The sequence below is a fragment of the Protopterus annectens genome, chromosome 6.part1 (assembly GCF_019279795.1).
Source record: "Protopterus annectens isolate FY-2018-M chromosome 6.part1, PAN1.0, whole genome shotgun sequence".
Classification (NCBI taxonomy): Eukaryota; Metazoa; Chordata; order Ceratodontiformes; family Protopteridae; genus Protopterus; species Protopterus annectens.
This window is the reverse complement of record NC_056738.1, coordinates 135,618,972-135,645,638: the sequence shown is the minus strand read 5'-3', so window position 1 is coordinate 135,645,638 and position 26,667 is coordinate 135,618,972. Positions and strand designations below refer to the sequence as shown.

At 38.1% G+C, this 26,667-nt stretch overlaps 1 protein-coding gene across 1 annotated transcript in view; it reads left to right on the top strand.

Annotated features, from left to right (window-relative positions):
• Positions 1–26,667, top strand: part of CHRNA1 (cholinergic receptor nicotinic alpha 1 subunit) — a 388,181-nt gene that overhangs the window by 190,405 nt on the left and 171,109 nt on the right. The window contains exon 5 of the mRNA XM_044075561.1: positions 18,043–18,238. Within this exon, the coding sequence (XP_043931496.1) occupies positions 18,043–18,238 (196 nt within the window). The remainder of the gene's footprint in view (positions 1–18,042; positions 18,239–26,667) is intronic.

Below are 26,667 nucleotides of genomic sequence, written 5' to 3'. Positions count from 1 at the left end.
ACTTAATAGCTTTACAAATTCTAAGTGGTGGATAATAGCATACTGTACACACGGAGATACTGTGCCAGAATAACCTTGAATAACCTAAATGCCTAAAATGGGACAGAGCAGAGAGGGATAGAAGGGTACAGTATTTTAAACAAGATGATTGGGGCTGCTACTGTTTTGGACTGAAACGTCAGTTTAATTTCTTTAAGTCTTTTGGGTTTTCTAATACCATGATGGGAATTAAAGTTCATGAAATAGTATTGTTTCAAGTCTTTGATGTTGGCCAGAAGTGCTCTTTGCAGCACCCACAATATGCCCAGAACTAACTCCTTCTGCAATTTATGTGAAATTACATGTATCGGTAACATATCTAAATTTTGTTGTTTGTCTTTCGGCTCTTCACGGTTAGGGGTCGCCACAGCGGAACTCCGGTCCGCTAATGATTGGCAGTAGATTTTCACGTAACATATCTAAATATGACTGTAGATTATTTTTTATAAGATCCATTGTTCCTACTGCTATTAGAACTGTCTGGGTATCTTTCTTCCACATTGCCCTCATTTCTACCTGTAAATTCTGGTATTTTTTGACTTTGTGTCTCTCTGTACATAAGACGCCGTAGTCACTGGGTGAAGCAATTTCAATGATCAATGCTACTTTTGTCTTCTTTTCATGAACTACTATATCTATTTGTGAAGTGTTGGTAATGAGCGATCCTATGTGATATAAACTTCATCATTTTCTATAAAGCTTTGTGGTTCATGTTTCCAGTGCTTTTCAGCTACTTCAGTATTATAATGTCTGCACAATCCCCAATTCAACTGTCTTGCCACATTATTATGCCTTTCAGTATACAGTCTATCTGCCATCAGTGTATTACACCCAGCAACAAGATGTGTGACTGTTTCCAATTCTGTTTTACAAAACCTGCATTTGTCTGTTTTTCCCACATATTCAATGGTCTCCACCTTGTCACCATAAGATGCAATACCTGACCTCTCCACAACCTGTTACCTGCCTGAGTCGCTATGTATCCACCTCATATGACCTTTGCCAGTATGACAGTATTACTGAGCACCACCTATGCAAGTCATGATGACTGTGCCCTACTCCTCCTCTGATATGTGTGAGTAAGGTAATGGCTAATGCGTAGCATGGCCACTCAGTGCACTGTAATGCATAGCCTGGGTGTGATAATACAAGTATTGGTTTTATTGTTTGTTGCCTTTATTATGGCCTATAGTTGTGGACCAGATGTCACCTCTTTGCCAATGCCTCAGTGAATTACACTGACCTCTGCCTTGCATGGGGTGCTGCTGCAACTGGTTACTTCAGTGACTCTATGCCCAGCTCCTTATTTGCTGCTACATATCTGAAAGACAGTAGTGCAATGTTCCCAAGTTGTATCTGCTTTTATACTACCATATTGGTAACATGGTATATCCCACATATAAATACAGAACCACAAAGCACCAGAGCACTCCAAGGCTGTAGGAGCTGACAAAAATCAACAATATATCCAAAACAACTTAATGTAGATGAAAGTCCAATGACTGCAGGAACGACTCAACAATAATCCAAAGAAATCTTTATTGGTCTACAAGTATTTATTTTATTTTATTTTATTTATTTTACATTTGTTGACCGGGCTAGTCTAGCTGGATACATGTCCATTTTCAGTAGAGGACCGGGGAGAAAAGCTCCATGTGCAACACAACAAGCAATATACAATAAAACAATATACAATAAGAACCGATATTAGGTACAGACTTGAAAAAATATAAGGAAGAACATTTGCAAAATACAGTCAAGAAAGAAATACCAATAAGTTGTATACTAAAGACAGTATAGATTAGAGCTGATTTGAATAGAATAGGGGAAAACAGTTTATGTATTTTCTTATATTTTTTTTTTTTTTTTTTTTTTTTTAGAAATGTTAACTGCTATACTACCAATAAGCATGGCCAGAGCAGTAATCAATGATGAGATATAAGTGTATATATGAAGAATTCAGTCAAAGATACATAATAAGCAGATCTCGTAGGGAAGGCTAGTTGAGGCAGGTGGTAATTAGTGAGAAGAAACAGCAGTTAGTCAGGGATAGTACAGGAACATAGCCAGTGTGTCATGAGATAAAGCTTGAGCTTCTTTTTGAAATGTGAATGAGAGGGGAGAGTTGTGAGTTCAATGGGTAGTAGATTCCATAGCTTACCAATGGTAGTACAGAAGAGGGAGTCACCTGCTAAATTGTTGGATCTACAGGTGTTAAACAGAAGTTTATTAGAAGAGCGTAAGTTTTTAGGATTGTGGTAGAGGGTAAGTAGGCTTGAAAGTATAGGGGCATTGGAGGGTTGATACAGTGTTTTGTGGGCAATAGTAAGCTGTGAAAAGTGCAGATGGTGTGAAAACTCTAACCAATCAAGTTGTTTAAGATTTAGACAGTGATGGGTATGGAAAGGAGTGGCAGCAGCAAATCTGGCAATATTATTATAGGATACAGTCAATTTGTTAATGTTGGTTTTAGAAAGGTTTGTATAAATGGGTGAGGCATAGAGTAGTGTAGAGATGAGATGAGTTCTGGCTATAGCAGTCCTGGCTGCTGGAGTAAGAAAGGGTTTGATTCTATAGAGGGATCCAAGTTTCTTGTTGACTGTTTTTATAGTACTGTTAATATGTGTGTCAAAGTTGAGGGTGTTGTCTATAGATATTCCTAGGAGTTTGGTAGATAGGTCTGGAGAGATAATAGTACCATTGTTAGATGTGAGTGTAAAATGTGTAGGGGTGGACTTGCGGGTTGGGGAGAAGAGTAGCAGTTTAGTTTTCTTTGGATTTAGTAGGAGGCAGCGGTTTGTAAACCATTGTTCAACAGTATTAAATGCTTTCTGGGTGATGGTCTGCAGTTCAATTTGAGAAGTAGCTGAGCAGATAATAGTGGAGTCATCTGCATACTGAATGCAGGTAGAATGTGGAATTGCTGACTGAAGATCATTAATATAGATGGAAAATAGGAGCGGCCCTAATATGGAGCCCTGAGGGACACCAAGGGAGATGGGGAGGAGATTAGAAAGATTATTGTGCCAGAGAACCGCTTGTTTTCTGTTATCAAGGTAAGATTTGAACCATTTGATGGCTAATGGGTCTAGTGATAAAGATTTCATAATATGCAAGAGCAGCTGGTGATGAACCATGTCGAAAGCTTTGGTTAAATCAACGAATACTGCAGAGGAAAGAAAGCCGTTGTTACGATTATTGTTAATACAATCTGCAAATGATAGCAGGGCTGTGGTGGTACTGTGGTGAGGTATGAAACCATGTTGACAGTTTGCCAGTAGCTTATTTTGGAGAAGTTGGTTTAGAAGTTGCTTCTGTATACATTTTTCCATAATATTTGCCAGAGGAGATAGCAAGGCTATAGGACGAAAGTTAGAGAATTCATTAGAGTTCCCACCTTTGTGTAAAGGAATAATATAAGAAATTTTCCAGATGGATGGGATATTTCCTTCACTAATGGTTCTATTGATAAGGATAGATATAGGGTATGCAATGGATTTGGCTCCAATTTGGAGGTATTCTCCTGGGACTTGGTCAGCAGAAGGGGTGGAAGGTTTAAGTTTTAGTAGAAGAGAGCATATACTAGAAGTAGACACTGGTTGCATTTGAAAGGATGGAGGAGGATCTAGAGATGAATTAAGCAGATTTGTGGTGTCAGGTGAAAGATGGCTAGCAAGAGATTGGATGGCATTGGTAAAGAAGGAATTAAAGGAGTTGGCAGTGTGAATGGGATTATCTGGGTTGGAGCCTAGAGGGTTAGGGGTGGTTGATTGTCCTGGGTGAAGAAGTTTGTTGATACTGTTCCAAAACATTTGAGGTTTATTTTGATGGGTTTGCTGTATTTGGAGGTAAAAGTTCTTTTTATCTAGCACTATGGCTTTTTTAGTATTATTTCTTAGTTGTTTGAAAATTAAGTGATCTAATGGGTTTTTAGTAGTACGCCATTTGACCCAGGCTTTGTTTCTCAGATGGATTTTATGCCTTGTAGTATTTGAGAGCCAGGGTGCTGGTTTAGCTTTGCATCTAATAGAGCGTAATGGTGCATGGTGGTTCAGGATGGTTAAGAATGTGGTATTAAAATAGGCTACATCTTCATCAAGTGGAAGATATTTTAGTGGTGACCAATTACATTGTTTAAGTTCTGTCAGGAATAGATCATGGTTAAATTGTTTTTTGCAGCGAACAGTTCTGGCAGTGCTGGGAAGAGTGAGGTTGGTTTTAGATCTAATAAAGTAGGTTAGGGAATGGTCACTTAGATCATCTGGGAGGGTCCCTACTTTGTATGTTTGTAGAGGATTATTAGTGAGTATCCAGTCCAAGGTAGTTTCTTTGTTGTTGGGTTTGTGAGTTCTGGTAGAGGAGTTAATGGTTTGTGTAAAGCCATATAAGTTAATATGGGTGGAAGGGTGTATACTATTACAGGACTGCCAATCAATATTGACGTCTCCTAAAATTATAGTTTCTTGTGGGAGGTTGATAGTAATAAAATTCAGGATATTTTCAAGGGTATTAATATTGTTTCCTGGTGGAAGGTATAAACAGATGACATTAATAGCTTTACTAGGGTTGACCTGAAGTTTAGTGATGAGTATTTCGGCTTTATTGTCTAAAGGTGGGTTAAGGTCAATGGTGCTGATTTGTAGTTTGGTTTTGTAGAGGATTGCGACCCCTCCTCCCTTTTTAGTAGTATGGTCTTTTCTGATGATATTATAACCTGGAGGGGTTAGTTCATTATCTCTGACTGAAGGTTTAAGCCAAGTTTCAGATAGGCATAGGATATTGAATTGGTGGACATCTAGGAGGGCATGTAGGTGTGGGATTTTATTATTAATGCTCCGTATATTAAGATGTGCTATAAGGAGAGAGTTAGCTGGCTTGGAAGGGGTTATGGAGCTACTGGTAATAAGAGTGCATTTATCAGTGATAGAGGTATGGTTAGGACCAGGGACCAAGTAGAACGAAGGTTAGCGCTTTCACCCTGATAGGCTTCCTCAGACCTTTCACTTAGAAAAGATTTTAAGACATAAATTTATACTAATCTACCAATGACATCACTTCCTAGATTAACCAATTAACAACAAATATAGCTAATGAATAATGAATATAAAATCACTAATTTTTAACATTTCTATGTAAAAACATGATAAATTACATACAAATATAAGTAATATAAAAAACTAAAACAAATCACATATAACAAATATATATTTGCAATAACTTAATGAAACTGAAATAATTGTTAACTAGTAGCGTTGTGCAATTTCATCTGACCATCAACCTCCTACTTTTAAGAATAGGTTTTATAGACACTTTGTCATTGAGACCTGGTTTCTGGTTAGCTCTTAAATGTATAATCCATCTAACCTCTGTCGTTTCAGTATAGTTCCTCACGTCTCCCCCTCTAAGATTTGGTGTATTAACTTGCAATACCTGAAATCTAAAACTATGTAGTTCATTGGTGTGTGAGACATGTTTGGATAGAGCATTATTGGGGGATCAAATGCGAATATTATAAAGATGTTCCCTGATCCTATCCCATAGGCATCTGTCCGTCTTACCTACATAGAATGCATTACATGTGACGCACTTAGCTAAATAAACTACATGTTTTGTATCACAAGTAGCTGTCTTGAATCTAAACTTTTTCATTGTAACAGGGTGTATGAAAAATGGATCACTAGATATAAACTTACAATAGTTACATCTGTTACATGATCTAGTACCTTCAAATAAAAGATCATCTGGTATAGGAACATGACCCTTAGAATAACATAACAATCTTCGTAAATTAAGTTTGTTCCTATATACAAACTGTGGTTTGGAACCAACAATTTCCTTCAGCTGTGGTTCTACCATTAAAACTCCCCAATTTTTATGGAAGACATCTCTGATATTTCCAATGTCCTGTGTATAATTCATGGAGATTTTGACCATAGAATTACTAAACTGATTTGTCTGTGGGGGCCCTTCATTCATTCTTCTATCTGAAAAATAGGGACAGGCAGTATTTTCTCTCAACAAATGAATCCCCTCAAAATCTGTGGTGATTTCTGATAAACTGCAAGATCTGTCCAATAACCTCTCACGTAAACCAACCATCTCATGCTCAAATCCTTCCAAACTCGGATTTAAGTGTGATGCTGGTATAGCTTTCCCCCTTATAATGTTGTTAAACACAAACTTGGGATGCGTACTTTCTTTATGGAGAAGTGAATTTTTATAACAGATTTCCTGTAAACTCCTGTACTGAGTAATCCATTATCTAACTTTTCTATGAATACATCCAAAAATGATATCCAATTATAGATTTCTCCATAGTAAAACCCAAGTAATGTGTCAATGAGTTGACTTCCTCATAGAAACAATCTAGCTCAATGTCAGTAACTGTCCATAGAAGAAACAGGTCATCAACAAAATGTGTATAAAAAATAATGTGTTTCTTAAATCTGTTTAATGGGAATAATTTCTCCTTTTCCCGATCAGCCATTACTCGGTGGGCTTAGCTATCGGCACAAGAAGTGCCCATAGCTACACCATTCTTCTGTATGTACAAAACAAAATAAAGATATTATTCTCTAAGATAAACTTCTAAAAACGCACATACCAAATCAATATGCAAACCTGTATAATCAGTGTTTGCCCTCAGGCGTCTTTGTATACTCTCTATCCCCTCCTGATTAGGTATGACAGTGAATAAAGATTGTACATCCAAGGTCACAAGTTTGTAACAGATGTCCATTGAAAATGTAGATATTTTACTATACAAATCCAACAAAAACTGTTTGGTATCTCTCAATATATACCCAAGTCTGAGCTGTTTTTCCACATACAGGGAGAGTGGTTCAGTGACCCATCCTCTCCCTGCCTCATAGGCCTCATAGGAGGATACAATGGGTCCTTGTGGACCTTGGGTATCCCTTGAATGACCGGAATCAATGGGTTAACCACTAGAAAGAATTGATACAAGTCTAACTCAATCAATTTATTCTTAAGAGATCTTCTAACATACCGAATATCCTTCTGACACGTAGTTCTACTTCCTCCATCTGTATAATAATATAAAACCTGTTATCACTTAACATTGAAGACATTATTCTATCATATTCTATTTTATCTAATACCACAATAGGTCCTCCTTTATCAGCAGGCATAATTGCGATGTTTCTATCATTCTTCAACTTAACCATGGCAGCCGTCTGGCTGGGAGTAAGATTACCTAGATGTCTTCTTCTTCTATTGTCATGACTTAGTTTATGTAAATCATCTTCTACCATTTTAACAAAGGTGTCTAATAAGGGATGTAATATTGGAACATAATTTCTGGGTTTCTTATACACCCAGTCTTCGCTGGGCATAGATTGATCTTGGTAATCTAACTTAAGCTGTACATTACGTCCAAAAGACTTGGTATCAATAACAAGATCTGTTAGATTGCTTTTTACAGAGCGTATAAAAGAGAGTCCCTTACTAAGGACTTGTATTTCTTCTGTTGTTAACTTTCTATTCGAGAGGTTCCAAATTAATGTCTGGGTATTTTCTCCTACATTTTTTTGAGGGTGGGGCCCATATGTTCTTCCCCAGATCCCTTGCGTTTTTGTCTACCCCTGCTCATTGACCTGTTTCTCCTCCCCTGGTATGTGTTGTTGATGGGAAAAGGGGTATATCCATTGGCTCCTTCTTGATGCCCTATGGTGGTACCTTTCTTCTACCTACAGGCAATTTTTCTATAGCCCTATTGGCATGGTTTGGGGAAGTCACCGTAGTGACTTGATGTACAATGGTACTGGGTAGTTTCATACTGGTATTGGATGTACCTAGATCTATGTCACCAATATCTAAAGAATTAACATTCCTATCCTCTACATTAATATTCAAAGGAGAATCTATATTCACAGATATCTGTTGTGAGGCTTTGGGAACTATGACATCATTCAACTTGACACATTACTTGGGTTTTACTATGGAGAAATCTGATAATTGGATATCATTTTTGGATGTATTCATAGAAAAGTTAGATAATGGATTACTCAATACAGGAGTTTACAGGAAATCCTGTTATAAAAATTCACTTCTCCATTGAGAAAGTATGCATCCCAAGTTTGTGTTTAACAACATTATAAGGGGGCAAGCTATATGAGCGTCACACTTAAATCCGAGTTTGGAAGGATTTGAGCATGAGATGGTTGGTTTACATGAGAGGTTATTGGACAGATCTTACAGTTTATCAGAAATCACCACAGGTTTTGAGGGGATTCATTTGTTGAGAGAAAATACTGTTTGTCCCTATTTTTCAGATAGGAGAATGAATGAAGGGCCCCCACAGGCAAATCAGTTTAGTAATTCTATGGTCAAAACCTCCATGAATTATACACAGGACATTGGAAATATCAGAGATGTCTTCCATAAAAATTGGACAGTTTTAATGGTAGATCCACAGCTGAAGGAAATTGTTGGTTCCAAACCACAGTTTGTATATAGGAACAAACTTAATTTATGAAGATTGTTATGTTATTCTAAGGGTCATGTTCCTATACCAGATGATCTTTTATTTGAAGGTACTAGATCATGTAATAGATGTAATTACTGTGAGTTTATATCTAGTGATCCTTTTTCATACACCCCATTACAATGAAAAAGTTTAGATTCAAGACAACAGCTACTTGTGATACAAAGTATGTAGTTTATTTACCTAAGTGCGTCACATGTAAAGCGTTCTATGTAGGTAAGACAGACAGATGCCTATGTGATAGGATCAAGGAACATCTTTATAATATTCGCATTCGATCCCCCAATAATGCTCTGTCCAAACATGTCCCACACACCAATGAACTACATAGTTTTAGATTTCAGGTATTGCAAGTTAATACACTGAATCTTAGAGGGGGAGACGTGAGGAACTATACTAAAATGACAGAGGTTAGATGGATTATACGTTTAAGAGCTGACTAGAAACCAGGTCTCAATGACAAAGTGTCTATAAAACCTATTCTTAAAAGTAGGAGGTTGATGGTCAAATGAAATTGCACAATGCTACTATTTTACAGTTATTTCAGTTTCATTAAGTTATTGCAAATATATACTTTTTATATGTGATTTGTTTTTAGTTTTTTATATTTCTTATATTTGCATGTAATTTAAGTTTTTATATAGAAATGTTAGAAATTAATGATTTTATATTCATTATTCATTAGCTATATTTGTTGTTAATTGGTTAATCTAGGAAGTGATGTCATTGGTAGATTAGTATAAATTTATGTCTTAAAATATTTTCTAAGTGAAAGGTCTGAGGAAGCCTATCAGGGTGAAACTGCTAACCTTCGTTCTACTTGTAGACCAATAAAGATTTCTTTGGATTATTTTTGAGTAGTTTCTGCAGTCGTTGGACTTTCATCTACATTAAGTTGTTTTGGATATATTGTTGATTTTTGTCAGCTCCTACAGCCTTGGAGTGCTCTGGTGCTTCGTGGTTCTTTATTTACAATTTATTTAGTGTCTGGAGCACTTACTCTCTGGTCAGATGCTTTGCTTGTTATTTTTATATCCCACACATAACTGACTGCAGGTCTCAGGTGTGTACTGCAGTGCATCACTAGATGTAGCCAGGTAGTAGAAACATCCCTTCCAGAGTCCAAACACATCTGACAATGTTCTATTTCTATGAATGTATGGTATTGTATGCCATCTCAGCCATACCCCAGGGGCCTCAGATGGAGGTTTTCATCCATGGCTTCAAGGCATATCCAGACTCACGTGCAACTCTTAGAAGTGGACTCCATAGTAAGTGGCCTGCTGGCTACTTAAATGGGAGCCATATATCATGACTAATGTACCTGACAAGGTGTACACGTACCAAATAGATGTCCCTGTGAAACACTGATAGAGGTGGCATGCTTGTTTGATGTGGGTACCATGCAAACTGCCTGGGGATGCAAGGACACATTGTATATAATAACCTGTGCACTACAAACCACCTGGCATTTGATGGAATAGAAACTCTTTGGGCTGATGTTCTAGATGTCATGTGGTACAGGCGATGTCTTGATGACAATATTGGTGTAATTAATGACCACGGAGACCTCAAAGAAATCAGCTATGTTGTATATGGCTGCATAGTATAATTCTCTCTTCTGCTGTCCATGAAAACATATATTCTGCTCCACATGTTGCAACATCACATTAAGTAATTAGTGTAGGATTCATAAAGCTGGTGCCTATGAATTCCTAAAGTACCTTCACCGGATGCTGAAAGGACTCTGTGTTAAGAGTGGTTAATGCTACATAAACCTTTATGTCCCCAGGGATACGCAGTCCACAAATGCCCTTAATTTCATGTGTGGGTGACACATCTGTTATCTCCTATACAGTGTCTGTGCCTGCATGGTAGCAGCTGATAATGTCCTGGTCGTATAGTTGAAGGTATGTTAGCCTGCGACACAGAGGGTGACAGTAAGCCACATCATGGACACTGGCTTTGAGAGGCACCACTAAGACCTGCTGTACAGCTAAAGCTGCTACAGTTTCTAAAATATTAGAATGAGTCAAGCTCCTACACTCCAAGAAATCCTTGTGTTCAGAACAGAAGAGCACTGCAGCTGTCAGCACTGGATGTATACATTTCTAAATCACTCCACCACATTCAAATTCATCATTTGTTCATGCTTCAAGCCTCTTTATTATGGTAGCACTCATTTGCATGTCATTATTGAGTCATTGGCATACCACTAATACCAAGCTATTTCTCCTATACAAGATCATTCTACACGTGTCTCTGTACTAACCCTTCCTCTGCATCTCTATTCATCATGGTCTTTCATGCAATACTACATGATAAATGTTTCTGAATACTCCTGTTTGGTTGTTTGTATGGTAAACTGATAAGAGACAGAACTGTGCACAGATTCAAATTTATCAAGTCATGATATAGTTATTGAGAGAAGCTGACTTGATACTGGATAAACTGTATTTTATTTTATTTGTTGAACAGGGTAGGACATTGATCTACTTGGACTTTTTTTTTTCAGGTTCATCCCAAGATTACAAAAGTCAGAACAAAGCACTTTTTTTAAATATTATAAAGTGGGTAAAATGTTCAACAGTAGATATGACAGATGTAGTTAGAAGCAAACATGCAGGGTGAATACGTATGATATTATGCAGTGTTATACGAAATGGCTTAACGCAGTAATTGTCAGTGGATGCAATATAAAGCAACAGTGGTTAATTCAGACAGTGTATTATTTACAGTATGAACAGCAGAGGCTGTTATAGAGATGTGCAAAGGGTAATGACCTTTGAAGGAGAAGGTTTGAACATAGAGGGGAGTTTGGAAGATGAGGGTGAAATTGAATTGAAAGGGAAGGGGTGTAGAAAAAATGGAGAAGGTTTAAACATAATGGGGAAGTTAGAAGATGGAAGTAGAGAAGAGTTGACAGTAAAGGGGAGAGCAGAGAAATATTATTTATTTATTTTTATTTATCCTTTTTTGACCATATCAGTCACACTAGGCTAATGGTCTCTTGTCAGGGGGGAGACCACAGGTGGCATTTTTACTACTAGGATAAAAACTGGCCAAGGCATCAGGGAACTTCTCCAACCCTTTTTGATAACTGCTGTGGAATTTTTGCATCAAGCTAAGCTGCCAGCAACTCAAGCAGATGAGACCTCAGTTTAATGTCTCATCCAAAGGACAATGCACCCAGGAGTACAGCACCCCCTAATGCTTTACTACAGTGTCAGCAATCCAGTCACCTGGAGTGGGAAGAGAAATCACAGCCTTCTGGTCTCACAGCACCAAAGCCAAGTCTGCTACTAGTTGTGCCACTGACACAAGTCTTCTCATTTGGAGAGGCAGGACCATCTATTGAAAGGTTAGGTTAGGGTGACCCCCGGTGAAGTGGTCTTGGGACAGGAAGGAGCCATAGTTTAAACCAGGCATCTGAAGTCAATAGTAAACTGTTAAAAAAAAAAAACAGGCAACAGCTTAAATGAAGGGCTAAAAGACATGTATAATATAAGTGATTGTCTTCTACTCTGTGGACTTGCTAACCAGTATCATGACTTAAGGCTTATTAAACTGCTAGAGTAAGGCAAACAGGCCTGAAGCTAAACAAGAGTGTATGTCAGAGCTTGTGTCATTTCTCAGGTATATGGGATACATTTTCACTTCTGAAGGTCACAAACCAGACTCTGATAAGGTCAAAACCTTTGTAAATATGCATTAAATATATCCATAAAGCCATCTCTTATGTAGTTTCTTGGTATGGTATAATATATTGCAAAGTTAGTTCCAAACTTGACAGATATAGCTAAGGTATGACATTGCTTGGATTTGGTCAGTGTCATAAGACAAAAACTTGAAGATGTTGAAAACTTAGTCATTTAGACACCCACTTCGAAATTCTGTCATGTTACAACCAGTCACACTTTAAGTAAATGGTAATTAGTCAAGTGTTTCGTACACTGCACTACTGTAAAAAAGCAGGCCATTATAAGTCAAGAGCTTTGATTAATGCCCAAACATGCTATACTCAAACAGTGAAGGAAATGTTAGCCATAGTTTATGGCTGCCAAAGGAGGCATGACTATCTATGTAAAACAGGTCACTGTGAATTCAAATGATTAGCCATGACATAACTCTTGCATTCTGCCCTAATGTAGAGCATCTAAACTAAAAATAAAAATTAACATGACATCAGTTCCACTTATTAAATGCACAATGGCATTAATTAGCTGATGTAGGAGACACCAAATGTTATGGCTGTAGGCTTATCAATCAATAACAAATTTCCCCAGCAGGCAAAGTAGTCACAAATTTAACTCCATGTCTGATTGGGAAAATTTTGTGCAAAATGTTGTTTAGGGGAATGCTAGCCCCCACTCCACCCATGCGGAAGTCTATGCCACCTGCATCCTGCTGCTTATTATGATGAACTTTCAGGGCTGCTTTACTGCTGGGGTAACAATTGCCCTCATCTTTCAGAGTCATCTGGTAGAGTGTTTGGCTGGGTTGTCAAACATTAAAGTTTCACCGGATGGTGCTCATCCAAACAGCGTACTCCCAAGGGGTTACAACTCACCATTTATATGATTAGAAATTTTGTAATATACTTTGATTATAATTGCCATACAGCAGTTAATAAATGAAGGCAACCCAGTCATTTAAGTTTCAGAAAGAGTATGTGATGTCTAAATAAGGTAGAAAACTATATTTTAAAAACATACCCAGGCAGGCAAATAACCCCAATCTGCTTCTCATTGATGGAGATGCACTGAAAGACTTTTCAGAATAATGATGTGAAACTATAACTGAAGGTTAAATGCTAGTTGTGGTTATAAAGGCTGCATACATAATTGTCTGTACAACTGCATGACTATGAGCACATGTACGTGTGTGTGCGGGGGTTGCTGGACAGCAGTATCTTTCTGTTCATTAGCACTGGCCAGGTTCATTGGAGGTTTGGAAGAGGGAATGGATGGGTCATGAGGACATCTCTGCAATCAAGGTACATGTTTTTGAATTTCTGTGAGACTGGACAGACAAGTAGTAACATAGCTGATGGGCAGACTTTCCTTCAAAATCTGAATAAATGGAGCTGATGCTATTTGGTAAACATACAGTTCTTCAATGTCTGTTTACTTAGACAGTATAAATCCCTGCATGGACCAAATAATTGCATTGCTATACCAGATTTGTGCAACTGCAAATTGCCCAGAAGTGGCAAGTGGCACGTTAGTAAATGCATACACTTCTCTGTATCTTAGTATCTATTTCAAAATTCTATTTAAACTGTACTAGATATGTGGCATTATTTGATAGAATTACTATCTAAAACTCAGTGGACCTGATTTGTGTTTGTGTGCGTGCGCGCGCGCGTGTGTGTGCGTGCGTGCGTGCGTGTATGTGTGTGTGTGTGTGTGTGTGTGTGTGTGTGTGTGTGTGTGTGTGTGTGTGTGTGTGTGTGTGTGTGTGTGTGTGTGTGTGTGTGTGTGTGTGTGTGTGTGTGTGTGTATGTGTATTTGTTTGCCTGTGTGTGTCCCTCTCCTAGCCTCATTCAAATAACAAGGAACACTATTGTTACAACTGCTCTCTATCCACAGGGCAGCTGTAAAGCAGCTCTTCATTATTTAACTGCAGCATTATGGTGGAAGTTCCATAACTGATATGTACGCTGGCATTCCACTGCTTTGGGAGGACATAGGGATGGAAGAGAATACAGAAACTCTGTCTGGCCTTTAAATGAGATCTGAATTTTTTGCATATGTGCCTGATAAATCACAGGCCACTACTGCCACCTTTCTGTAGAAAATAGGGGTCTACCTAAAGATTAGCCTATATATATATATATATATATATATATATATATATATATATATATATATACACACAAATAAATTTACTATTGTATATCCAAAACTGCATCAATCAACTGATCAAAATGTCAATCTGAAATGCCAAATATGTATCATTGATAGAGCAGCCAAATTGAAACTGAATACATTGACACCCGTAGTTTGAAGTACTCGACATAGGAGAAGGTGACATCAGTCACCCATGCTATGCACCCTACCATACCGTTACACTCTACAGTGAATAGTAAATTTACTTCACTATTTTGCAGTGGGGCAAGTCCCCCAGCACCCCCCATGTGGGGGGCTGCACCCCCACCCCCTGCAAATTATATATACCAACTCTGATTTTGGACTACAGTGAGGGAAGGGTTAATTCCCTGTTCCTCACTGTACCACAATCTGCGCTCAGAAAGCCGAACTCAGATGATCGAAATACACTACCCATTTGCTGTAGTGTATTCGATGTTGCCTGGTTCAGCTTTCTGCCTCCTGGAAAACTGTCTTTGGATTAGCCAATGCTTGATCACCTGCTGTTCAGACATCCGATAGCAAACCTATATATCTAAATAAATATATATATATATATATATATATATATATATATATATATATATATATATTTGTCTTTTTGGCTTTTCCTGGTTAGGGGTCGCCACAGCAGAACTCTGGTCCGCTAATGATTGGCAGTAGATTTTTTATGGTGTCAAGTTGCCAGCCAGATGCCCAACCTTCAGTGAAGGCACACCCATTCACGCATTTCTTTTGGCGGTCACTCGACCACGCGGAGGACATGCAGACTCCACACAGAAGGCACTCCAGTTGTGAATTGAACAGGAGAACCTCTTGCTGTGAGGCAACAATGCTACCGCTGTACCACCACGGCTTCTATATATATATATATATATATATATATATATATATATATATATATATAAATAAAATAGATAGATATATATTGATATATTAAAATGTCAAAATATATATATATATATATATACATATATATATATATATATATATATATATATATATATATATATATATATATATATATATATATATATATATATATATATATATTTATATATATATATATATATATATATATATATATATATATATATATATATATATGTATATATATATTGGAGACTGCAAAGTGGTGACAGGGTAAAGCGTAGACAGGCAGCATAGGATGGTGGTCTGTACGATGACGCTGGAGATCAAGAATAGGAGGAGGAGAGTCAGGGCAGTGCCAAGGATCAAATGGTGGAAGTTGAAAAAGGATAACTGTTAGGTTGAGTTCAGGGAAGAGTTAAGACAGGCACTAGGTGGCAGTGAAGTGTTACCAGATAGCTGGGCAGCCACAGCAGGGGTGGTAAGGGAGACAGATAGAAATCTGCTTGGTGTGACATCTGGACAGAACAGAGCGAGGAGGACAAGGAGACCTGATGCTGGAATTAGGAAGTAAAGGAGAGTATACAGAGGAAGAGGATGGCAAAGAAGTGGGATTGTCAGATAGATGAAGAAAGTAGACAGGAGTACAAGAAGATGAGGCATATAGTGAAGAGAGAAGTGGCAAAGGATAAAGCGTATGAAGAGTTGTATGAAAGGCTGGACACTAAGGAGGGAGAGAAGGACCTGTACCAATTGGCTAGACAGAGGAACAGCACTGGGAAAGATGTGCAGCAGATTAGGGTGATAACGGATAATGAGGGAAACATACTCACAAGCATGGAGAGTGTGTTGAGCAGTCCTTTGAGGGGTTGATGAATTAAGAGAATGAGAGAGAGAGAATGTTGGATGATGCGGGGATAGTGAATCAGGAAGTGCAATGGATTAGCAAGGAGGAAGTAAGGATAGCTATGAAGAGGATGAAGAATGGAAAGGCTGTTGGTCCAGATGACATACCTGTGGAAAATGGAGGTATTTAGGAGAGATGGCAGTGGGTTTTTTAACCAGATTGTTTAAAAAAATTGTGGAAAGTATGAGGATGCCTGAGGAGTGGAGAAGAAGTGCATTGGTACCAATTTTTAAGAATAAGCATGACGTGCAGAGCTGTAGTAACTACAGAGGGATAAAACTGATCAGTCACAGCATGAAGTTATGGGAAAGAGTAGTGGAAGCTAGGTTAAGAAGAGAGGTGATGATTAGTGAGCAGCAGTATGGTTTCATGCAAGGAAAGAGCACTGCAGATGCAATGTTTACTCTGAGAGTGTTGATGGAGAAGTATAGAGAAGGTCAGAAGGAGTTGCATTGTGTCTTTGTGGACTTAGAGAAACTATATGACAGGTGCCTAGAGAGGAGTCATGGTATTGTTTGAGGAAGTTGGGACTGGCAGAGAAGTTTGTAACAGTGGTACAGGATATGTACGAGGGCAGTGTGACAGTGGTGAGGTCTGCAGTAGGAGTGATGGATGTGTTCAAGGTGGAGGTGGGATTACATCAAGGATCAGCTCTGAGCCCTTTCTGATATTTGCAGATGGCATTGTGATTTGTAGTAAGAGTAGGGTACAGGACTAAGACAGAATATATGTGTCTGAATGAGGGGAGGACAGAGGAATGGCGAGGATACAGGGAGCAGAGTTAGCGAAGGTGGATGAGGTTAAATACTTGGGATCAACAGTTCAAAATAATGGTGAGTGTGGAAGAAAGGTAAAGAAGAGAGTGCAGACAGGGTGGAGTGGGAAGAGAAGAGTGTCAGGTGTGATTTGTGACAGACGGGTACCAGTAAGAGTGAAAGGGAAGGTCTACAAGATGGTAGTGAGACCAGCTATGTTATATGGGTTGGAGACAGTGGCACTGATGAAAAGACAGGAGTCAGAGTTGGAGGTGGCAGAGTTAAAGATGTTAAGATTTGCACTGGGTGTGACAAGAATGGACAGGATTAGAAATGAGTATATCAGAGGGTCAGCTCAGGTTGGACGGTTTGGAGACAAAGCCAGAGATACAAGATTGCTTTGGTTTGAGCATGTGTTGAGCAGGAATGCTGAGTTTATTGGGGGAAGGATGCTAAGGATGGAGCTGCCAGGTAAGAGGAAAAGAAGAAGGCCTAAGATAAGTTTTATGGATGTGGTGAGAGAGGACATGCAGGTGACTGTTGTGACAGAGCAAGATACAGAGGACAGAAAGAAATGGATAGAGATGATCATCTGTGGCGACCCCTATTGAGAGCAGCCGAAAGAAAAAGAAGATATCTATCAATCTATCTATCTATATATATATATATATTATTTTCAGCTCTAGAGTTGTACAAACAATATTTTTAAAGCTACTTTATTATCATATAATTTGTTTGAGGATTATTTCAGTTCTGTTTAGTAGATTTTATATATATATATATATATATATATATATATATATATATATATATATATATATATATATATACACACACACACACACACACACACACACACATATATATATATATATTATTTTCAGATATAGATAATATATATATATATATATATATATATATATATATATATATATATATATATATTATTTTCAGCTCTAGAGTTGTACAAACAATATTTCTAAAGCTACTTTTATTGTCATATAATTTGTTTGTTTGAGGATTATTTCAGTTCTGTTTAGTAGATTATGTGATATGCAATGTAGTTATAATCTAAAAAATGGTTTTCTGTTCCAGTGCGGATGGTGATTTCGCTATTGTTCAGGAGACAAGAGTGCTTTTGGAGTACACTGGTATGGTAACATGGACACCTCCAGCCATTTTCAAAAGCTACTGTGAAATAATAGTTACCCATTTCCCATTTGATCTTCAGAACTGCAGTATGAAGTTGGGAACGTGGACATATGATGGCACTAAAGTAGTCATTAATCCGGTAAGGCATGGTGTGTACAGAGTAGTGTCTACAGATAACGTATGAGTGCTAATTTCTGATTTTCAAGCTATTGTAGAAATTTATTGTTACTCAGTTAGTACCCTTTGTACAGTAATTAATCTGGTAAGGCACAACATGTAGAGAGTTGTGTACTGAATGCTAATGTCTGCTTCTTCAAGCAATTCCAGAGCTTCATTATTACTGAGATTATTGAGTCACCACCCCATGCACAGTGATTAATCCAATAAGGTACAACATGCTCATAGTAGTATTAAAATGAAAATAGAAATGTCTGCTTCTTTAAGCTATTCTGAAACTTTATTGTGACTTGGTGAGTACCTCATGTACAGTGTAATAAACTATACAGGTAGAAAAAAAATAAGAAATGAAGTATAAAGCTGACAGAAGATGCATAGGGGATATATGACAAAAAGCAAGTAACACAACTTTCCTCTGCTTCTTCTAGCCATGTACAGCTTAATACCCTAAGACCTTTGATAATAATAAAATGTTAAACTGTATATCGATCTCTCTATGTAACAGAACTAAAAGTAAAGGAGGAGGTTCACAAATAATGCAGTGTGTATTGCACCAGTCTCATCAGAACTGCTCTGGCTGGCTCCATGTTTGTATGCAAATTGCTATACAGAGAAATCTGTCTATAAAGAGGTGTATACTGTTTATGGCTCTAGCTCACAAACATAATGTGATATATTTTAGTTTGCTTTGCTTGATGAGCATATGTAGTTCACTCATTAAACATGTCTAGTATAGAACACCACCTTATTTATTCATCATACACTTATTTACATCAGTGACCCCAGGAATAATGACAATAATCAGTGTACTTGAACTGCATCTCCATGGCTCCTGGCACATGGCACATTGAGTGGCCTATTCCTTTGTCTGCCAAACTTGCTGCTGGCTAATTTCAGTTCCTTTGTGAAACTTCTAGAACAAACAGACCTTGTTGGTGCAGTGTCACTATAAATTTCAAGTACATGAATTATATCAAAAATATACCCGGAACAAATCACACACACACACACACACACACACACACACACACACACACACACACACACACACACACACACACACACACACGTACACATATCAGGAAAGAAAAAAATGAATTCCTTAAGTAAATATATTCTCTCCACTTTGGCCATCTTTCCACAGAATAATCAGTATATAATTGCATGGATTAGTATGGAGCATGGAAATGCTTTCTGAGAGTTCAGTAGTAGATAAATGAGAAAATGTGAGAAAATGTGTGTTAATCAATGACACCTTTTATGGTCGAGCCAGACAGCATTACTTAGAGGGAACCTGATCTTGTGAAAGTGTTGGGTGGAATAGGATGTGATGACTTGGATCATAGAGACTCAGTTCATGCCTGTTCAGCTGGAGCAGCCAAGCACTGGATGATTTGAGCAGGGATACCTGACATCAGGATAAATCTCTTCTGCTCCTATAAGTAGTAGCAAGCCACGGGGGAAGTAGCTCCACAGTTTCACTCTTGACTGCAGAAGAACTGAAATTGTTAGAGGAGGATGGCTTTGAGGGTAGGAACTAATAAGTTCTATTGTCAGACAAACAGACAGTAGTAGCTGTCAGAATGCATACCATGTGGAATAAAAAGTGAAACTATGTCTTTTTTGGTGTAAGTCATAAATTACTTTATTTCATCTGGATATATTTGTTGCCTGGTATATATTGCCCTCTCTTCATCAGGATACATTGTTGTCAAACGTAGACCACTCAGCCTTCATTAGGATACATTGATTTCAAACCTAGACCACACTGCCTTTAACAGAACACATCTGGTGTCAAACATGGTGACAAGCATACACTGCCCTACCTTTCTCATGGTAGTTTTTTTACTGGCCTAGCTGTGTTTGAGGTATCAGCTGTTTCTTAAGTGTTCTGAAAGAGCTGGTAACCTATCCATGTTGTACATTGTATACGTATCTCAGCAAATAATGGATAAATGCAGATGATTTGACAATAGGCTGTGAGATCTAAAGTCTTTATTTTACTTATTGCTGGTATATGACCTAAGTGGCAGTTGTAAAGTGTATGTGTATTTCTAGTAAAGCCAGATGTTTACACTATCCAGTCTTGACTGCTTTTAGTCTCATTTTGTATTTTAACTTGAAGGAAACTGTCTTTAGTCTCATGTAGGAATGGCTGCACTGCCCACTATTTGCTCTTAGCATGTGACTGTTTAGCATGGTCACTCTGTGCTTGCTGGACAAACAAGAGAGGGTGCTTTATTCCCACAGCTAATTTCTGTTGCTGTATTCAGCCTTCTTTATAAATGCTGTTCAGTTGTAATACCCACAAGTAAGCTGTGTCTGGTGCAGGTACTGCATTGATGTAAATTTACTGTTAGAGGGCATTACAGAAGTAATGTTTTTCTGGCTACTCTGGGTGTTTGAACTTAACATTAACAATGTGCCTCCATCCCAAAACGACATAAAAAATAAAAGGAAATGTTTTTTTCTCCTTTTTGTTATCCCACATAAAACCTGGCAGATTCAAGAATATAACAATCTCTTGTACAGCATATTTTAATCTGTCCTGATATTTTTCTGATTCCAGCCTACCTGGTGAAGCCCTTGCAATACTGATTGCTTTTTTGAAATCTTCATACACCGTTTCTCAGGTTAGCCCCACTGTGGTCACCCTTGCTTTGCTCAGACTCACTCCACTCCCCTACCTTACTGTCAGTTCCAACCACAGTTAAGCAAAATTTAAAACACTCTGTCCCCACCCATAATTCCTTCCACCTTATTAAATAAAAGATGAGCATGTCTTTTGACATAATACCTATTACAAATCATTCTCCACATCACTCTTCTACGTCACCTGTTCCATCACCTTTCCCATCCAATTACAATATTATACCTTTATCTCCAAAGATATCACTCATCCAATCCACTCCCTCATCCGTTCATTTCCCACCCATTTTGCTACACCCACAGCTACTCTTTCTCCAAGCACTTTTTCTCTTTACCCATATAACATTTCCTGTTCACTGCATACAAATAATTAAATAACTGAGTATAAAACAGCACCAAAACACGACTGTAATGATAAAAACTCAGGTTTAATGACAACATAACAAGGTAAGCGCTTTCACACAATGTTATGTGCTTCTTCAGACAACAAATCACAAGAAAAAACAAAATATATAGCACTTCCATCATAAGTCATAAATACAACTAGCCAATAAGAATGCATTTCCAATAAAACAATAAAACAATTCACATTCATTTAAAGAGGCCTCTGTGGCTTTCAAAGCTGGTTTAATAGAGGCTCTCTCATTAATGCCAGGAAACCTATATGCCTGCATATTAATAATCCATGATAACTCTCTTTCTTCAGTGAAATTTCTAAAATCACCACCCCAAATATTAGAATTCACCATCTAAACTACCCTAAAACCAAATGTATGTTCATGTCCATATTCAACATAATGTTTGGCTAACGTGTTGTGTTCATTTGACTTGTTCATACTATACACATGTTCCCTCATTCTTTCCAGTAAAGACCTGTTGGTCTTACCAATGTAAAACCAATCACAGGCCCTACACTTAGCTAAATAAATTAAGTTCCTGCTGCGGCAATCAGCAGTAACTTTAAAATAATATTTCTTATTTGTAATAGGGTGGACAAAATCTAAATAAGGATCAATAAATGTGCAAAAATTGCATCTAGAGCAGCAGTGCATCAAGGGTCCATTAACCATATCTCTCCTAGCATGTGTAGAGGAATTTTTGTAACATAAACATCTCTTTAAGGATTTCTTATTTTTAAAACTAAATCTAGGTTATTCTGCCACAATGGAATGGATATCGAGGCCAAGATGTAAAATAGACCAATTGTTCTTAATGATTTTTATAATTTCATTCACATCACTAGTATAAAAGAGGGACATGGAAAGTTTCTCTTTAATAGTCGAATCAATATTACTTTCATTAGCCGAAGGTATCCTATGAGTAAAGTAAGGGTTACCCTTCCCTCTTCTATTCTCTTTAGTGAAGCGAATTGCATCAACTCCCTTCTTCCTATAACCTCTATCAAGTAATTCCTGCCTAAAGCAATTAATGTCCCTCTCATATAAATCATCCTCATTATTCAGTCTAGAAAGACTCATATATTGTCCCTCAGCCACATTTTTAAAAATATACCCAGCATGCATAGTATTGCACTGTAAAATCATGTTCTTCCTACAACTTTTCCTATATAAAGTAGTAGTTAAATAGCAAAGGGATTAACAAAAACCATAACATCTAAAAAATCCATCTCATTTACTGAGACCTTATGCGTGAATGACAGAAATGACACTGTGTTATTCAGGTAACTTATAAATTCAACCAGTTGTTCATTTGTTCCACTCCAGACCAAAAAAAGGTTGTCTACAAATCTTCTATAAAATATAACATAAGATGAAAAAACAGAACCAAAAACATACTTCTCCCATTGGGCCATAACAGTATTGGCGTAGCTATTGGCACAACTAGTGCCCATAGCTACGCCAGTCTTCTGTAAAACATAAATGCTCACTATACATAAAAACATTATTTTCTAATACAATCTCTAAAAAAAGGCATATCAAATCAATTGTTACTACATCATGGACACTTTTGAGTGTTAATAACTCCTTCAACATACTAATACCACTGTCATGTGGAATACATGTAAAGAGAGACATAACATCTAAACTTACTAAGAAATACTTTCCATCAAACTTTAACCCATTTGTAGGCCATATAAGTCACCCAAAAATTGTTGTGTATCTGTCAACATCTGTATATTGAGAACCGGCCGTAACTTTTTCTCTATAAAAATAGAGATTGGTTCAGTGATCCATCCCTTACTAGACATAATGGGTCTGAAAGGAGGTTTCTCTAAACATTTGTGTATTTTCGGCAATCCTTGGAACACCAGAGTAATGGGGTGTTCAACTATAAAATAGTCAAATAACTCCTTAGATATCAGCCCACTATAGAGGCAATCACCCAAACTAGAGTTCACCCTGTCATGTAATACCATAACCTGCTCAAAGTTGATTTCACTATAAACACATGTATGCATCAATAACCCCATAATGCTATCATCGTAAAAATTTGTATCCATTACAACGATGGATCTACCTTAGTCAGCCAATTTTATAATCAGTTCAGTGTCACTCTGCAATTCAAATAAAGCCTGCTGTTCATCATTATTTAAATTAAAAAAGTTTTTTTTTTCATCCCATCACCATTATATACAGCCATTAGATCAATTTCACATTTCTTTGAAAATGTTTCCAACACAGGATGCAATAACGGTTGAAAAATACTAGGTCTTTTAAAAACAAAACTTTCAGCTACCTCACTAGTGTCACCAAACATGTTTTTTAACATAACATTTCTAATGAATTTCTTAATGTCAATAGTAGTTTCACTCAAGTTGGAGCCCTGATCTGGAATAAAAGATAAACCATGTTGTAGCAATGATAATTGTGCTAAAGTCAATTCTTTCTTAGAAATGTTATATATTACCAAATTGTTTGAGCCATCCAATAGTCTGTGCACAGCCATCCTCCGTCAGACATTGTCGCTTCCTCCCTTGACTCTGGGAGCATGAATAACACGATTTCTCTCTGTACTGAATCGGAAGTGGTAAAGGGAGTACCTCCGTGGGACCAATCACATTTGTAGAATTCGGCCTTGCATCTGCCGGCTTGATGAAAACAGCCACGTTTTAAGGAGAAGAAGCAGATGTACTAGGTGCATTCATCAAATCCGCACAGACATTCCCTTCAATATTACTGTTAGACTGTTTATTAACAGAAGGGACCTTAGATACCGCAGCATCTTTCTCTTTCTAAACAGTATTAGTATTGTTAATCACAGAATTAGTCGCATGCATATTTTGCGGCCAAGTAAACACATTGCCCTTAGAAAGGTCTGTAGTGTCTCTTAACAGTTTCTTCGTTTTTTGATTTTTTAAGTACTGTTCATATGAAGAAATATTGTCGATGACCCTATCCATTCTTACTAAGAAATCATCCTTATGCAACTCTAGCAGTTCAACATATGTTTTATCAATGGAATCAGTCGATTCTTTTTCCAATGGTTTAAAGAAGTCTATCAATAAATGTATGTAGTTAAAACTCATTTCCAGGTTCAATTGCTGCCACCTACTCAGTAAACCCGGATGTGTTTCTCCATATGTTGGCATGACTGGCCCTGGCATGGCAAGGGCCCATCTCAGTACCAAAAGATTGCCAAATTCCGGTAGTAATGGCCACACAGGTAAAAAATGCACTCTCCAAAGCTAAGAATACAGCATCCATGGGACCAGATGACATCCCAGGCTGTGTACTACATGAACTATAAAATGAACTGGCACCTCACCTAAGTGTCATGTTTAATCATATCCTCACCTCAGGCTTTATGCCCACTGAGTGGCGCACAGCTACAGTTATCCCACTCCACAAGGGGGGATCCTCCTTGGATCCCAGGAACTACTGCCCCATCAGTCTGATGAGCCTGATCTGCAAGGCCATGTAACATATTATCATGGAACTTATAAACAAAGACTTTGGCAACCTTCAAACACTGGACCCCATGCAATTTGAGTTTGTGAAGGGCTGATCTTGTCTCCTGAACCTAATTGACTTCTTCAAATCAGTCTCCAGAGCTGTGAACAAGGGTAAGGTGGTCCACACAGCCTATCTGGACCTTGCCAAGGCCTTTGACACCATCCCCCACTCAGGAATCATAGATAAATTTACTAAGCTGGGCATTAATCCCTATGTCACTTGATGGGTTGCCAACTGACTTACTGACAGAACCCATACTGTAAAAGTAGCCGACTCCAAATCCAGCTCCAGACAAGTGACAAGTGGAGTACCTCAGGTTTCAGTCCTGGGACCGCTCTTGTTTGGCATCTGCTTCTCTGAAGTACAGGCCAACACTAAGGGGCTCTGGCTAACAAAGTTCACAGATGACTGCAAACTGGGAGCCATTATTGAATCCCCAAATGATGTGGATATTCTACAAAAGGGCCTTACAGAAACAGATGCTTGGTGCCAGAGCCATGGCCTCAAGCTCAATGCCCAGAAATGTATAGTTATCCCCTTTGGGAAAAAACATGTACCCGTAAATTACCAAATAGGTGGCAGTACACTAAACACCGAAAGTCTGATAAGAAACTTAGGGACACAGGTGGACAGTGGTCTCACCTTCGATAACCACATTGCCACAACAGTCAGGAAATCCTTCTATGTGGCACACCTCATCACTAAGGGCTTTTCATCCAGAAAAAAGGTCATTGTCCCACTGTACTCATCCCTCATTAGACCCATTATAGAATACAACACCCTGTTTGGTATGTACCCCTCAAGACATCTGCAACAACTGGAAAGGCCACAGAAATACCTCACTCAAAGAATCACAGGCCTAAAGCAGACACCCTATGCTGACCATCTAAAAAAACTCCACCTATACTCTGTCGCACATTGTCTACTCAGAGGCGATCTCTGCTTAACATACAAGGACATGTCAAACCAGAGCTGTTGGACATGCTACACTTAAAGAAATCCCAATCCCTCAGAGACACGCGCTACAGGGATCTAAACCTTGTCATCACAATGAACAAAACAGGCTGGAGGGATCGGTTCCTGACCCAGAGACTCCCCAGACTCTGGAATAGTCTTCCCATACATGTCAAGCAGAGTACCTCTTTGGCCATCTTCAAAAGGAACCTTGTGATTGGATGGGAGATTCACCCCGGAGATCACTTCAATCGCCCTGCTAGGCAGGGGTCCAGGGAAGTAAATACTGTGGGAAGAAATAGCCAGGGAACTGTTATGGCTAGGCTTGTATAGGCCCTAGGGCCGATAGCCTAGTACCAACCTATGAACCTATGAACTTATGACTAGCACTCGTAATCCACGAGATATTACTTAATGAAAAAGGCATGCCTCTAGATGCAAACATTGCCATTGAAGACATTTCAGCTAACAAAGTTCATTTTCTAACTCTCTTATGGCATTCAATAGATGAACATTATCTTCAACCAATTGGTCACCACCACTTACTGTAGGTTTCACCAAGAGTGTATTACCTTCAATTTTCAGGAAACTCAGGAACTCACCTCTCTTCCTGGCAGGAACATATCCAAGCTCAGTATCAGTCTCATTCCCTTCAACCATGCTTCCGTAGGACACCAAAAAACAACAAATCAGCGAATGCATCCTCCGGAACAAATAGTGTCAATTAAAAGAATAAACATAGAAATAATTACCAAATACCAACAACTGAATGACTCACAATGTCTACTATCCAAGCATACTCACAAGTATTTTCAAAAAAAACACAGGGAGCAGTCAGGTAGTTCTAAAAAGGTTTAATCCACATATTACACAA